General features: G+C 38.3%; 1 protein-coding gene across 5 annotated transcripts in view; it reads right to left on the bottom strand.

The window, feature by feature from the left end:
• Window positions 1-13,988, bottom strand: part of gbf1 (golgi brefeldin A resistant guanine nucleotide exchange factor 1) — a 79,789-nt gene that overhangs the window by 18,059 nt on the left and 47,742 nt on the right. For 3 of the 5 annotated variants that reach the window (XM_066693418.1, XM_066693420.1, XM_066693419.1), the window contains exons 7-19: window positions 13,754-13,814; window positions 11,163-11,217; window positions 9,754-9,828; window positions 5,508-5,670; window positions 4,728-4,969; window positions 4,248-4,413; window positions 3,661-3,872; window positions 3,413-3,511; window positions 3,091-3,285; window positions 2,715-2,907; window positions 2,120-2,260; window positions 1,785-1,876; window positions 1,380-1,582 (exon numbers count right to left, since the gene is read on the bottom strand). In XM_066693418.1, coding sequence (XP_066549515.1) covers window positions 1,380-1,582; window positions 1,785-1,876; window positions 2,120-2,260; window positions 2,715-2,907; window positions 3,091-3,285; window positions 3,413-3,511; window positions 3,661-3,872; window positions 4,248-4,413; window positions 4,728-4,969; window positions 5,508-5,670; window positions 9,754-9,828; window positions 11,163-11,217; window positions 13,754-13,814 — 1,897 coding nt within the window. The remainder of the gene's footprint in view (window positions 1-1,379; window positions 1,583-1,784; window positions 1,877-2,119; window positions 2,261-2,714; window positions 2,908-3,090; window positions 3,286-3,412; window positions 3,512-3,660; window positions 3,873-4,247; window positions 4,414-4,727; window positions 4,970-5,507; window positions 5,671-9,753; window positions 9,829-11,162; window positions 11,218-13,753; window positions 13,815-13,988) is intronic. The other 2 variants (XM_066693421.1, XM_066693422.1) reach the window with 1 other exon arrangement.

Raw genomic sequence — 13,988 nt, 5'->3', positions numbered from 1 at the left:
GATTGGCACTTTAGAAAACCAGTCAGTATATTTGGCAGTGACGGCCCCGGCCACAAGTAATTGAGCCTTGCACATGTTATATTCCAAATATTCATATTTTAGGTCAGGTTCTTATGCGCAGATTTTCGCAGTTATGTGCAGAACTGCAGAATCCTCCGCTCCTATTGGTGGAGCTGCACAGATCCATGCAGAACTGTGAAATTCTGCACTTCACGAATTAGATGTTAATATTATGATGACTGTTTATGCTGCGGTGTGGCACTCTGGGAGCAGGAGCAAGATAATAGCTGTAAGTCTGTCCTGTTGTGATTCATTGTGGTCATCAATGGACGGGTTTGTTGAACATGCGGGGGGAAAGCATTTTGTTTATCGTTATCTCCTGTATCAAATGGAGAAATGGCCACAATAATTCATATTTAACACTCCGACAATTTAAAAACTTAAAGTTGGCATATGAAAGCTAAATTCTCAAAAATAAACAAATTAAGCCTTTGATTGATAACTGCATTATTATTTTTTTTAAAACATAAGTGCCACACAATGTATATTAATATACCAGTTTTAGTTATTTTACAAAATGTAAAAGCAGTAGATATTAAGTAAATATGTGCTGAAACAAACGAAGGTGCATTGGTAATGACTGAGTGTAAGTGCAAACAAAACTAAACAAAATGGAAGGGTTACTAATGCAGCCAATTGAACAAACTTCTACTTCTTGCAATGGGACTACTTCTGTAGGACTTTGTTTTGGGGGTAGATTGTTATTTTAAATCGGGCTTTAAATTAGCATTAATTATAATCCTCAAACTTAATGTGTGATGAAATGTGATTCATGCATTTTACTGCACTGCAGCAATACTGTAACATTTAAATGATGTATTCATTGTATGATGCACTTATTCTTTAATGTTGTGACATGCTTTAGCATGGTGTTCCACTATATACAATTAAGATGGATTTAATTTGAATGAGGATTAAAGATTCTCATTGTCCAAAACAAAAAGGGACATACTCTAAAAATGATTGAGCTAGTGAAGTGCTATTACTATTGCTTTTTATATTTGTAAATTGACAATCTGTGAGCAAAAATGGAACCTGCATATTTATAATATTTTTGGGGAAGAATATGTGCCTCGCTTCATACTCTGCAGCAGACTCCCATTAGCAGACTGGAGCTGCACTACAGAGGGATAAGGGGTGGGTTTCAAGGTGAGGGGAGGTTGGCAGTTGATGCAGGTGGCGGTTTTCATCACTGGCACAAGTATACAAACCAGACTTTGGGCACTCAATTCAAAAAAGGTTTGCCATCCCTGTTCTAGGGTAACAGACCTTAGACATGCAATGTCTGCTTTTTTATTTCTCACAAATATAGTTCATACCCAACAAAACTGTCAAGGAGCTCCATGTTCTTGCGGTCACTGACAAATTCCCCAATCATTTTCTTGTCAAGGCGGGGGTTTTCCCTGAGCCACTGGGCCACCTCGTTGTTGTCCATTGGGCTGCTCAGAAGACCTTTCTCTTGCAGGAACTGGATTCCTTTCTTGGGTTTCTGGTTAAACTGCTCGGTGCCAGTAATAAGGAGCTGACAGACAAAGAGACAGAAAATGGGTCTTGATTTGGGAACAAAACCTCAGTGGGTGTGGTACATTTGATTCTTCTCTCCATGGATTAATAACATGACTAATGCTCATTCAGAGTTGAGGAGGATAACAGCACACTTGCACGTTTTCCCTTAGATGTACAGTGCCACCCTGATGTTTAAATGTATACATCATATAGCATACCTTCTTTTTGTTTTTGATGTCTGAAAGTTCCTGAGCATCTGGTAAAAAGCAGGAGAAACGATGGGGTTTTATTGGTGCTTTCTTCTCAGATGCTGGGGAAACAAATACACACAACACTGGTCAACACTCAGGTATGTTTCCTCATCTTTATATATATATTATATATCCATACTGAAGGATTATTTCACAGAAGTGAAAACATTTGCGTACTTACAACAATTACTATTCAAACCAATGATGGTAAATAAGCAAATATCTGAAAAGAAATTAACAAATAACAAATTTCATAGACCATTTACTAAGGATGCCTTTATTAATCTGAAAACATGGAATACCTAAATCTGTTTCTTCTTGATCTTGTCGTCCCAGCTTCATTTTTTCAGCCATCAAGTGCCCACTAGTGGGAGGCTGAGGTGTGGGTGCATCTGCGTCAGAGCTGTTCTGCACTTTGCTGTCACCCACAAGCTTGTCAGGATCTGAAGAATATGCAGCAAACATACTTTGTCGACTAGAACACCATACTTTTTTTTCCCCCCAACAAAAACACACACACAGCATTAACTTAAAATACTTGCCATAAAATCTTTAATAAAGTATCAATCTATAAGTTCTATAAAATAATAGTGTGAAAGTCTGAAAAAAAAGAAACATGATAATTAGATGTATTAATAATGTATTAATAATTAGAAGTTCAAACAGGATTTGAAGTAATGCACTCCTAAACCTTCCACTAACACAAACAAAACCAGAGTCTAAGAGTTATGTCTGGTTATTGTACGTTTCGTCAACAAAAACTGTGGCTGAATTTACGATTATAATCATTTTTAAAAACCTTTCCTGTATTTATGCTCTCCTTAATTCAACATCCCTATCTCAGAGGATATGAGCTCAGACACTAAGCTTTTCCATTCCACTTCCTGGACTGCTTACCAGTGGACACCTCTTTACTGCCGTTTACTGTGCTATCCCCATCCGCTTTGATTCCATCTGCTTTGTCTTGCTGTACAGTGTTATTGAGGACTTTGGCCTGACAGTGCGCTTCTGTGCTGTCAATCACAGTTAGCAAGGCCTCGAGGGACAGGAGGTGAGTGGTGTAGAGCTGCCCAGACACTGGAAATGCATTCTACAAAGAGAAGAATTGGAAGTCCATATAAGTCCTCCATCCATTACATAGAATAAACACAAACAGGCTGAGAAAATCTATGAATATATGCGTTTTTATGATATGTTGTTTTTCAGTCACTTCTTGAGCACAGTACTTGTCCGAATGGGCTCAGACTGAACTAAATGTGTGTTACATGCCAACCTTGCTCAGCAGTTTGGTGAGATCTTCAAACAGGTTGGAGCAATAATAATCACAGTCGTAGTTGATGTACAGCTCTGTGACAAAGCTGGGAATCCTCCAGAGCTGCACAATAGCTTCCAGTGCCATTTCCTTCATTTCATACGGCATCTTGGGGTTTTCTGAGGTAATAATGTCCATTAACTTCTTTAAATACATCTGAAACAGATGTGAATACATTCTCCGTTATTTATGTGTTATATACCATTGATTGCCATTTAAAAGCTCAATAAAGGAAACATGTTATTCAGCTATTGGCAGGCTCAAAATGTTGGTGTATACTTACTTCAAGCTGAAACTTTAAATTTCCTCTCATGCTTTCAAACAGCAGGAAACATACTCTCACAGATGCAGCATACAGGTTTATCCGATCAACACTTAGCAACTGCAAAGGAAAAGTAGTTATTTATATCAATGTATTTATTAAGGGACTTAGTTTACACAAGCATTACAAAAGTGCAGTAATATAAATTTACACAAAATTATTTGTATTTGAAATGCATATATTAATGATGTGTTACACGGGGGGCTTACTTGGAAGAGGTGCCGGCAGAGTTCGTCCTTGACGAGGCCGAGCAGCGACTGGTAGTTTGAGATGTGTGCCGACTCCAGGGCCACAGTGAGCAGCTGGAGGCCCATGTGCATCATGACATCAGAGTTGTGCCGGTCGTGGGGGTTAGTGAGGGAGATGAGGAAACGGAACAGCTCCCGGAGGCACGGAAGTCCATAGGGGATCAAGGCAGCCCCTGTGTGAAGATGAGCACACAGGTATTGTATCTCTTATAGGATAAATCTATATGAGATACAGATTCATTATTTCCGGTCCATAGATAAATTAACTTTTAAATGGATTTGCAATTCCTTTGCTGTGGTCTCCAAGGACACCCTTCCACCCTTGTGTGTAGGCTGCAGTGGTGTGTGAAGGTGTGTAACAGACATAAATATAAAACTTATACCTTCTGTCAGTTAACTATATCAGATTTAAGGCTTAAAAAATATGTTTTTGTAAACTTTGTTATGAGGAAAAAAAGCCACACTACTCTTCTAAGACCAACCAAATTCAGTTTTAATTTTAGTATTAACAATTTAATGTCTTATGCCACTAAACAGCTCACACCCACCATCCTTCTGCATGGACTGGGTGAACCTGACCCCTCGAGGATTCACATAGTCCATGTCATGTACTGAGGCGCTATCCGACTGCTCTGCCACGGAGTCCCTGTCCTCCAGCACCTCGGGAATGGACTCCACCGAGGCCGACTGGGCCCGCTCCGGAACTCCTTCAGTCTGAGGAGATAAAGCACACAATGTTTCTCTAGCATGCCTGCAATGGGCAACTACACTGATTCAAGACTTAAAGTGTGTGAGTTATACTGCCATAAGGGACAGATGTTAAGGGGTAGTCATGGATATCACACAGAGACCACCCTCGCTGGATAGAGAATGCAGTCTCTAGTGGGCCCAAGGGCCTGTGCTCCTCCTACATCATCCGTGAGCTCCTGGTGTTTGTATGGACAAGGCAACAGGCCATGTTTTCATTCAGCCAGCTAAAGTGACTAAAATAAAACTAAAAAGACAAGTACCAAGAATGAAAACCAAACCTGCGAGTCCAGCTGGCCCAGCTCTGACCTGCGGCTGCCCAGCTCCGAAGATGGGGTGGTGGCTGGGGTGGGTCCTGGGGAGCTGCTCTGCTCCAGGTCTGTCAGGTCTTCCTTGGAGGTGGTTTTGGAAGAGGTCTCCAGACCGCTGTCAGTGGTAGGGCTGGATATGGAGGAGGTGATGCTGTCAGACACTGGGAGGTTGGAACCCCCTCCGGTGGACTGTTCAATAAAAGGGACTCCACCTGAAGAAATATTAAAATAATTAACATTTAATAACATGACAAACTAAAAGAGCCAGGCCAAAAGTGACATGTGTGTAGCATGTAGTGTGAAAAGGTTTGTGTGAGTTCAAATAATTCCATAAAATATCATAATTCTTCATTTCCTACAGTTCCTTTTCACAAATACCTTCACAGAGACATTGTACAATAGGGTTTAAGTAAATGTTCACTTCTAAATTAACTTAAAAATTTGAAACATAAGAGATTGCAATTCAGAAGCTTTTCCAAGTCAAGCACATACATGTGCCAAGTCCTAAGCATGGTAATAAAAATAGAAGAGGAGAGCTTAATGCAAGAAATCCGTCAATTAAACTAATTATTAATTAAGATAATTCGTGAAGATATTTCAGACCTGTCTGGTTAGGGCCCAGTTAAAAATAAACTGTCAAACATTTTACATATGATTCATCTTTAACACTTCAGGCAAAGTTCAAATAATTATGTCTTCTGTCATCTGTTTCCAAATTGCATTTCCTAACTTATTCCTGCCTTGCCTTACCCGAGAGGCTGTTGCTGAGGGCTGTTGGGGAGCCGTTGTTGGGTACAGTCTGCTGCTCCGTGAGGCCGGAGGCGCTGCGGACCATGTGGCGCGGTGGGCGTGGGGAGCGCTTCTGCTTCTTCCACTTCGACGCCTCGCTCATCCCCCCCGCTCGCATCTTCAGCTGCAAGCACAACAGCATGTCCTTACAGCACTACTCTGCATTGGATCTCGCTGAATGTGAATGTGTCTATATATAAGCTTGTACAAGATTATGCTTGAGATCAATGGAGAGGAATGTATTACTAGTAGTAGTATTAAAAAAAAATCTAAATTAAGCTACTCGTCAGCAAGTGATATACATAGAATAGATTACACTCCTAGTAGCTTAATGAGACTTGCTTATGTAGTGTCAAGAGCAATCCAGGCACTAAAGTTCAATAGGCTTAGTGTTACTTCATCAGCTTTGGACAAGAGAACGCAAATCGGTAGTAGAAAAAAATACAGACCAAGATCCAGATTTTATAACCTGACAAAAATGCTGTGCCTATGAGAACTCTATATAAAATTGTACTAAACATTTGCTTTCCAATGATTTGATTATGCATTATTGGAGGTTGCAGTGTGTAAAATGTGTCTTGGAATGTGCATCATCCCCCTAATGAATCACAGATAGTTTAAGGTACATCAAAGGTGATTTATATAAAAGCCATTATATTCCTTATCTCCTAATACGGAGTTTAAAACTGTAACCTAAAGTTCCACCTTTCCATTCAGTTTTGAACAATCTTATATTTCAGTCACTTTCCTTACCTGCACACGTTTGTTTTTCCACAAGATATTGTAAGCCTCAAGAAAAAATGGCAGGTGCCAGTGATTAGTGATTCAACATGTTATTTACACACAATGCGAGTTCTCTCAATGAAGCATGGAAACACAGCACATCTAATGGAGGGCCAACACAAAACACCATGCATGTCTGTTCCTTGTTTTGGTCCAATTTTTTTTTCCAAAACAATTTAATAAACAATGATGTGGTATTCCACTTGTGACACACAAACACACTCAAAAACATTCAAGTGAAGAGCAAGCCTTGTGAATGCAGAGGAGAGAGCTCTAAATGGCATCAGACCAGAGCTGTTTGTACAGTGCCTTGCGAAAGTATTCACCCCCCATTGGCGTTTTTCCTATTTTGTTGCATTACAACCTGTAATTTAAATGGCTTTTTATTTGGATTTCATGTAATGGATATACACAAAATAGTCCAAATTGATGAGGTGAAATGAAAAAAATAACATTTAAAAAAATTCTAAAATAAAAAACGGAAAAGCGGCACGTGCATATGTATTCCCCACCTTTGCTATGAAGCCCCTAAATAAGATCTAGTGCAACCAAACACCTTCAGAAGTTACATAATTAGTTAAAGTCCACCTGTGTGCAATCTAAGTGTCACACGATCCATCACATGATCTCAATATATATACATACACCTGTTCTGAAAGGCCCCAGAGTGTGCACCACCACTGAGCAATGGGCACCACCAAGCAAGCGGCACCATGAAGACCAAGGAGCTCTCCAAACAGGTCAGGGACAAAGTTGTGGAGAAGTACAGATCAGGGTTGGGTTACAAAAAAATATCCGAAAATTTGAACATCCCACGGAGCACCATTAAATCCATTATTAAAAAATGGAATGAATATGGCACCACAACAAACCTGCCAAGAGAGGGCCTCCCATGAAAACTCACGGACCAGGCAAGGAGGGCCTGGGCCTATCTGCCATAGGACCACTTTAAGCTATACACTCCACAGAGCTGGGCTTTACAGAAGAGTGGCCAGAAGAAAGCCATTGCTTAAAGAAAACAAATAAACAAACACGTTTGCTGTTTGCCAAAAGGCATGTGGGAGACTCCCCAAACATATGGAAGAATGTACTCTGGTCAGATGAGACTACAATTGAGCTTTTTGGCCATCAAGGAGAACGCTATGTCTGGCGCAAACCCAACACCTCTCATCACCCCGAGAAGACCATCCCCACAGTGAAGCATGGTGGTGGCAGCATCATGCTGTGGGGATGTTTTTCATCGGCAGGGACTGGGAAACTGGTCAGAATTGAAGGAATGATGTATGGCACTAAATACAGGGAAATTCTTGAGGGAAACCTGTTTCAGTCTTCCATAGATTTGAGACTGGGTTGGAGGTTCACCTTCCAGTAGGACAATGACCCTAAGCATACTGCTAAAGCAACAATCGAGGGGTTTAAGGGGAAACATTTAAATGTCTTGGAATGGCCTAGTCAAAGCCCAGACCTCAATCCAATTGAGAATCTGTGGTATGACTTAAAGATTGCTGTACACCAGCGGAACCCATCCAACTTGAAGGAGCTGGAGCAGTTTTGCCTTGAAGAATGGGCAAAAATCCCAGTGGCTAGATGTGCCAAGCTTATAGAGACGTACCCCAAGAGACTTGCAGCTGTAATTGCTGCAAAAGGTGGCTCTAAAAAGTATTGACTTTGGTGGAGTGAATAGTTATGCACGCTCAAGTTTTGTTTTGTTTGTTCTTGTTTATTTCACAATAAAAAATATTTTGCATCTTCAAAGTGGTAGGCATGTTGTGTAAATCAAATTATACAAACGCCCCAAAAAATCAATTTTAATTCCAGGTTGTAAGCCAACAAAATAGGAAAAATGACAAGGGGGATGAATACTTGCACAAGGCACTATAGTCTGAGTCTCTCGGCAGATTATCACAAAGGTTTCACTACAGTCTGGACAACATTAATTTCTGAACTCCAGTTACAATAAATTATTCTACAACACACTTCAGCTATTGGTTTGGTGGACGAGAAAATGTTGCATTCATGTTAATGCTATTATGGCTGCCTACACACAAAAAAGTTTTAATGCTTCCATTTCCTCTTTTGTTTTCAGATCCCTTGAGGAACATATATGTGCTAGAGGTTTTTTTTTTTTGGGTCACGTAGAAATGTGACTGTCATTTTAGGTCACCCATGTACTCAGAATCAGGCTCAGATCATGGGCTGCTGTTTCACACTGGCAGAAAAAAAAAAAAAAAAAAAAAAAAAACGGCCTTCAAAATGTGAAACACTGCCTAAGTCTCAAAGGACCTGCAGATCAGGAAAAGGCAATTACAATTGTAAGGTACCTATAAGTCATCTAATACCTATTTTTAAAGAAAATCAATAAAATAGAATGAATTGATTGAATATAAATGATATATTTATTGATATAAATATGTCCTGAATAGTTACATACATTTCTAAATACACAATGTTCAGATTGGATGAGATGCCAGTAAGTAGTATTTAGTGAAACAATTTTGGTTTTGACAGCATGCAGGAAGCTCTATGAATGGTAGTTTTGTAGACCATGTTTCCCAATCATGGCAGAGTATCTTGGAAGCTCCCCAATCATCTTTCCTGAGATTGACTTTACTGCTTCCTCTTCCAGGTAGGGTAGCAACCATCCCACCAGCCTTGAACTTCCCAATGAAGGAAGCTGCAGCTGTCACTTATATATGTCATTTATATTTTTATAAATATTTTCATAGCCATTACAGGAATAGAAGAGGCAGAAAAACATATTTTGGGACAATTCCCTGACTTATACGTGGCCTTCTGTAAAACTCAGTGACAATCAAGGGTCATCTTCAAGAAGCTTCTAGAACCTTCCTGATGATTTGTGAAACTACCAAATTTGTAAAAGCCTTGACTGGATTCAATTAAAAGCAAAATGTTTTTCACATATTTGACGGGTAATGCATACATCTGAACATTGTGCATTTAGAAATACATTAACCTATGACAGATAAACTACTGATATAATATACTATCTAGATTTTCATTTATTTATTAAAAAAGGAAAAATACTGTGTCTACACCTGCATTATCTTTCTGAATCAACCTGGTCAACTATTGACGTTTCATTGTGAATATGAATAAATTTGGAGACTACTGCATATATAGTACAAGAAAAACTCACCACAGATTAGCAAAAAGAGATGTGGATATAACAAACGAAATTCAGATTCAGCCAGTATTTAGTGCAAAACAAGGCTTAAATCCTCCTACTTAGGTCCTAAGGGTTAAAAAAAAAAAAAAAAACACACCTCGAAATTGAAATGCAACCTCAGCCTCATGCATTCCCCCCCCAAAGCCATGCTATTCTGTTTATTTAAATGCACTAAGAGGCCCCCCTGCATCTTCATATAATTTTTTGGATAATTTAAGTTATCAAAACCAGTAATACCCTCTCTAATTGATTGATGTTTTTAGGTTGTTCCGCACAAATAAGATCCTTTTTGTCGAGGATACATGATGGGATCTGTGGAAAACAGGCAAATGGGCAGATTTAAAACAAAACAAAAGGCAGACAAGGCACACAGAGGAGAAAATACTGAAGGAGCAATACCACAGAGGGGAAGACATGACACACAGAACTTAAAGCAGCCCATGACAGACAAAGAAGCCAGGAATTGTAGCGCTTTACCCTTCCCGGGAAGAAAATAACACTTTTTAACAAAGTAGGTTTATTATGATTAATGATTTATTGTATTTATTAAAATGTTTATCATTATAACTAGTAGAATCATAAAGCAGTATGTGCCCTAATTAGCTTATGTTCTTTGATGAAAGCCAGTCACTATGATGTCTTACTTAACTAGTATTTGCACTAGTAGACCAGCGGAAGGAGAACGTTGTACTATTTAATGTTCAAATCATTGAGAGGTCAGTTCAGTAGCAACCCCAGCTAAATTATATACAGCCCTATGTGTTTCTGATAAAACAGACCTAACCCTTGGGAGATCGGAGTTCCACATAAAAGTGTTTTTAATCGAAATGTGGCGGCTTAAGAACTCTCTACAGAATTTACTTTAACATTTACACAATGCACTGTTAACACAACCTACTTCATTTTTCTCTTTGTTTCTAAAGGTTAAGGAACGACTAAACAATATCCTAACAGGAAATCTGTTGCAACAGGAAGGCATTTGAATCGAGAGCAAATTGTCATTTCAGCACCATCAAATTTAACAGATTCTACACTTTGGACAGGAGGTGAGTTGACAGAGAATGTAGAATTGAATAAACCATGTTGGACCGGGATACTGGTTCTGACAATGAAGTAGTGTGCACAAGATGGGGGTGCAGAATGGAGATAAGATCATTTATATACCATGTGCACCCAATTCATTGTCCTAGAATAATATTAAACTGAATAGGTCTACAATATGCTGTCGACATCCAGGGTCTAACAATATGTGACAGATCAAATTGCTTTGCAGGATTACAATCTATTTAATCTCCATAAAAAATAACTGCACTGAGTGTGTTCATGAGTTTTAGTACAGGAATCATCAGAAAGACCGTGTAATAAAAAAAGGTGCATCATCAGCGCACAGAGTAAGGCAATATCCTGTGTTGTATCACAAAATACTTGGTCTTGTTTTGCAAATAGTAGTTTACATTTGTGTGTGTGTTTTCAGTTTAAGTCAGTGCAAAGTAAAGCAATCCCTGTAAAGCAAAAGCATGTCATGATTCACAACACGATGGAGCAGGACAGGGAAGGAAAAGTCAAGAGTGGGATCAGCAAGCACATGGATCCAATGTAGATAAAAGGATTTCAGGATCTTCTAGTATCCACTCAGTTTGACTTACCTTCTTCATATTGGCTCCAACAAAGCTTTTGGCTTCCTCTTTGAACTGGGGTAACCTGAAATTGAAATACATTGTTGGATATTTTTAGGCCTTAAAGAAACAAGGATGTTACACATTTTGAAAGTATGGAGGTATGCTTATTTTATTATGTATTTTATTACAATTGTATAGCTTTTTCTTTTACCTTAAAAATGACAACTTGGTTATTTCCTTTGATTGTTCTTTTCTTTTCATGTATTTTCATTTGTCAAACTGTAAAAACAACTACATTTGTGCTAGTTTCAGCAAGTAACTATTTACTAGTGGCCTGCTTTTAAATGTACTCATTCAGCTAAATATATATATATTAACATTAAACTTTCCTTTACATAAACCACAAATACTTAAACCACACCACTGAAAAACATCAAGATTTCCTTTTGATTAGATTTTCAAACTGCAGGAGAGCACCCTGCACTAAAATTATGTCTGGCGGAGGTGGGCCAGCAGGCTTTTCTAAATGAATATCTGGATGTCTACACAGCTTGTTTATTAGATGATCTGTAGGCTAAACAGATTAACATTCTTAATACCTGCACGGGCAATTTAAGCCTACTTTTGACTACTTGAGTAGATCCTTCATTAATTATACCGAACCTATTGATGCCAGAAGCTGCTAATGCTTATTATACCAGGGCACTGGAAAAGAGAAGCCAGCAAATAATGACAGCCACAACGAGCTGTGTGTTTTAAAGCCTTAATGAGCGTGTGGCTGTTGCTGGTCAGGTCTCTCTTTGTTCTCCAAGGGGAATGGCTGCACAAAGACACAGCAGTCTGGGTGGTATGTGGCTTATCCTTACATCTCTAAAATTAGCATTAGTACAACAGATGGGAACAACATACATACACCATCTTATGATGAAGTAATTAATGTCAGGTAGCAGAATAGTCAGATTTACCCTGCTGAATAAATTTATTTTTTAATGCACTCTTCTAACATTGACTAATCAGAGTTTCAACAACTGAGCTCTATTTTGAATATGTATTAATCGATCATAACCTTATTTTCACCAGATGAGCCAAGTGAGAGCACATCTCATTGACAAAGCCAATATTGCCGGTTGGGTTACATTACATTGTGACCAGATAAATCGTACACCAAAAGAAAATATCAAGAAGAATATGCTTTCAAATTTGAAAATTCATCAGAAAACAATATTTTCAAACTTTATCTTCTGATTGGTGTTAACATAAATTAACAAACCTTAAGGCCAATTACAAGTACTGATAATCCAAAATTGTATCTTCTGATTGGTGTTAACATAAATTAATAAACCTTAAGGCCAATTACAAGTACTGATAATCCAAAACTTTTCAAGTTCTATTATGAGTCACCACTGGATGCATATCTATTAAATAACTATAATTAGTATCATTAGCAACAGATGCCCAAATAAAAAAAAACTACTGAATATATTCAATATTAAACTGCAAGGCACATAATGCTATAGACAACAAAGAACCTACGGAATACAAAACTATCATCTGCATATAGATGAATAAGGGCTTCCTGCTGCCTGGACTACACTGTCAATATAGACAGAAAAGAAAATTACCCTGGCAAATAATCTAAGCAGACACAACAACACAGAATCAAGTAGAATCTAAAGGAAGACATGAAATATCAGATACTTATTTTAATTTATTCCTCATCTAACATTCCAATAAAGAAGGGGGATCATTCATTTTAGAATTGAAACCACCTGGAATGATCATTTCCATATTAATGACACTGCTAAAAAAATAAAACCATAATATGGGAAAAGAAAACACACTAAGTGTTAAAATTAAGTATTTCTTTAGTTAAGAAGACAGGTAAGATTTTTTTGTATTGAATTCAGGGTCTTTATCTTTTGTATTTATTTCAAACTATATAGTCAACAAACCCAATTAATTGACTTCACTTTAATTTGTTTTGATTCTTTGGGCAAGGGGCTTCTTCATCATTGAGATTTTTCATAAACATGCAATCAAATAATCCTGTTGTTACTGTAAACAGTTTTTACATAGTGCTGCTTAATGTCAGCAACACTTTCTGGCTGACCAGATATAAGTTTATATCAAGATTAAAATACATAAATGTATGAGTCAATGCTCCCATTATCTCCCTGAGAAGTAATACAAGTCGGTAACAATCTTTTATGCTGGGGGAATAATCACTCAATCATTGTTAAAATTCAATAGATGTTGAACACTCTGACAAGGCCACAACTTAAAACCCATAGTAGCTTCATATTCACAAAGACATTTTCAAGACTTCCCTATCCCTTATCCTTAAAATAAAATAAATGCAAACTTAACTTTGGAGCATTTACATGTCTATTCCTGACCAGGTTACTGACCTAATGATTAAAGGCCAACCTAGAATGAACACTTTCTTTTTCCCTGTGCTCGCTGGATATGAACTCCACTGCAATCTCCTAATTGAATTCCTGGCGAACAACATTGTGGCAGGTAATTAGCTCCCTGTTATTAGAGTGGCACAATGCGTCTGCTTTTGGCTAAGTCGCTAGTTTACACTCCAAAAACAGGTTAAGGCGAGCATGTCATACCTTGAAAACAGCAGCTGTACCATGTCTACCAGAGTGTGCTCCGCAGATTTCCTCAATAACTCTGAGGACAAGAAAAACAAATAACACAGGTGCCATTAAACCACATGATATTATCAAGAGAGGGTCTTGCCGGTGGACCTCCCTCCGAGTTCTGTTTACAGAGGATTAGGCTGAATTTATTAAACCTCTCAAAATGAAAGGTGGCAGTAGCAGGAACCTGGCTGAACTGCAGCGG

This window comes from Amia ocellicauda, chromosome 20, assembly GCF_036373705.1.
Source record: "Amia ocellicauda isolate fAmiCal2 chromosome 20, fAmiCal2.hap1, whole genome shotgun sequence".
Lineage (NCBI taxonomy): Eukaryota > Metazoa > Chordata > Actinopteri > Amiiformes > Amiidae > Amia > Amia ocellicauda.
This window is presented reverse-complemented; position numbering and strand designations above follow the sequence as displayed.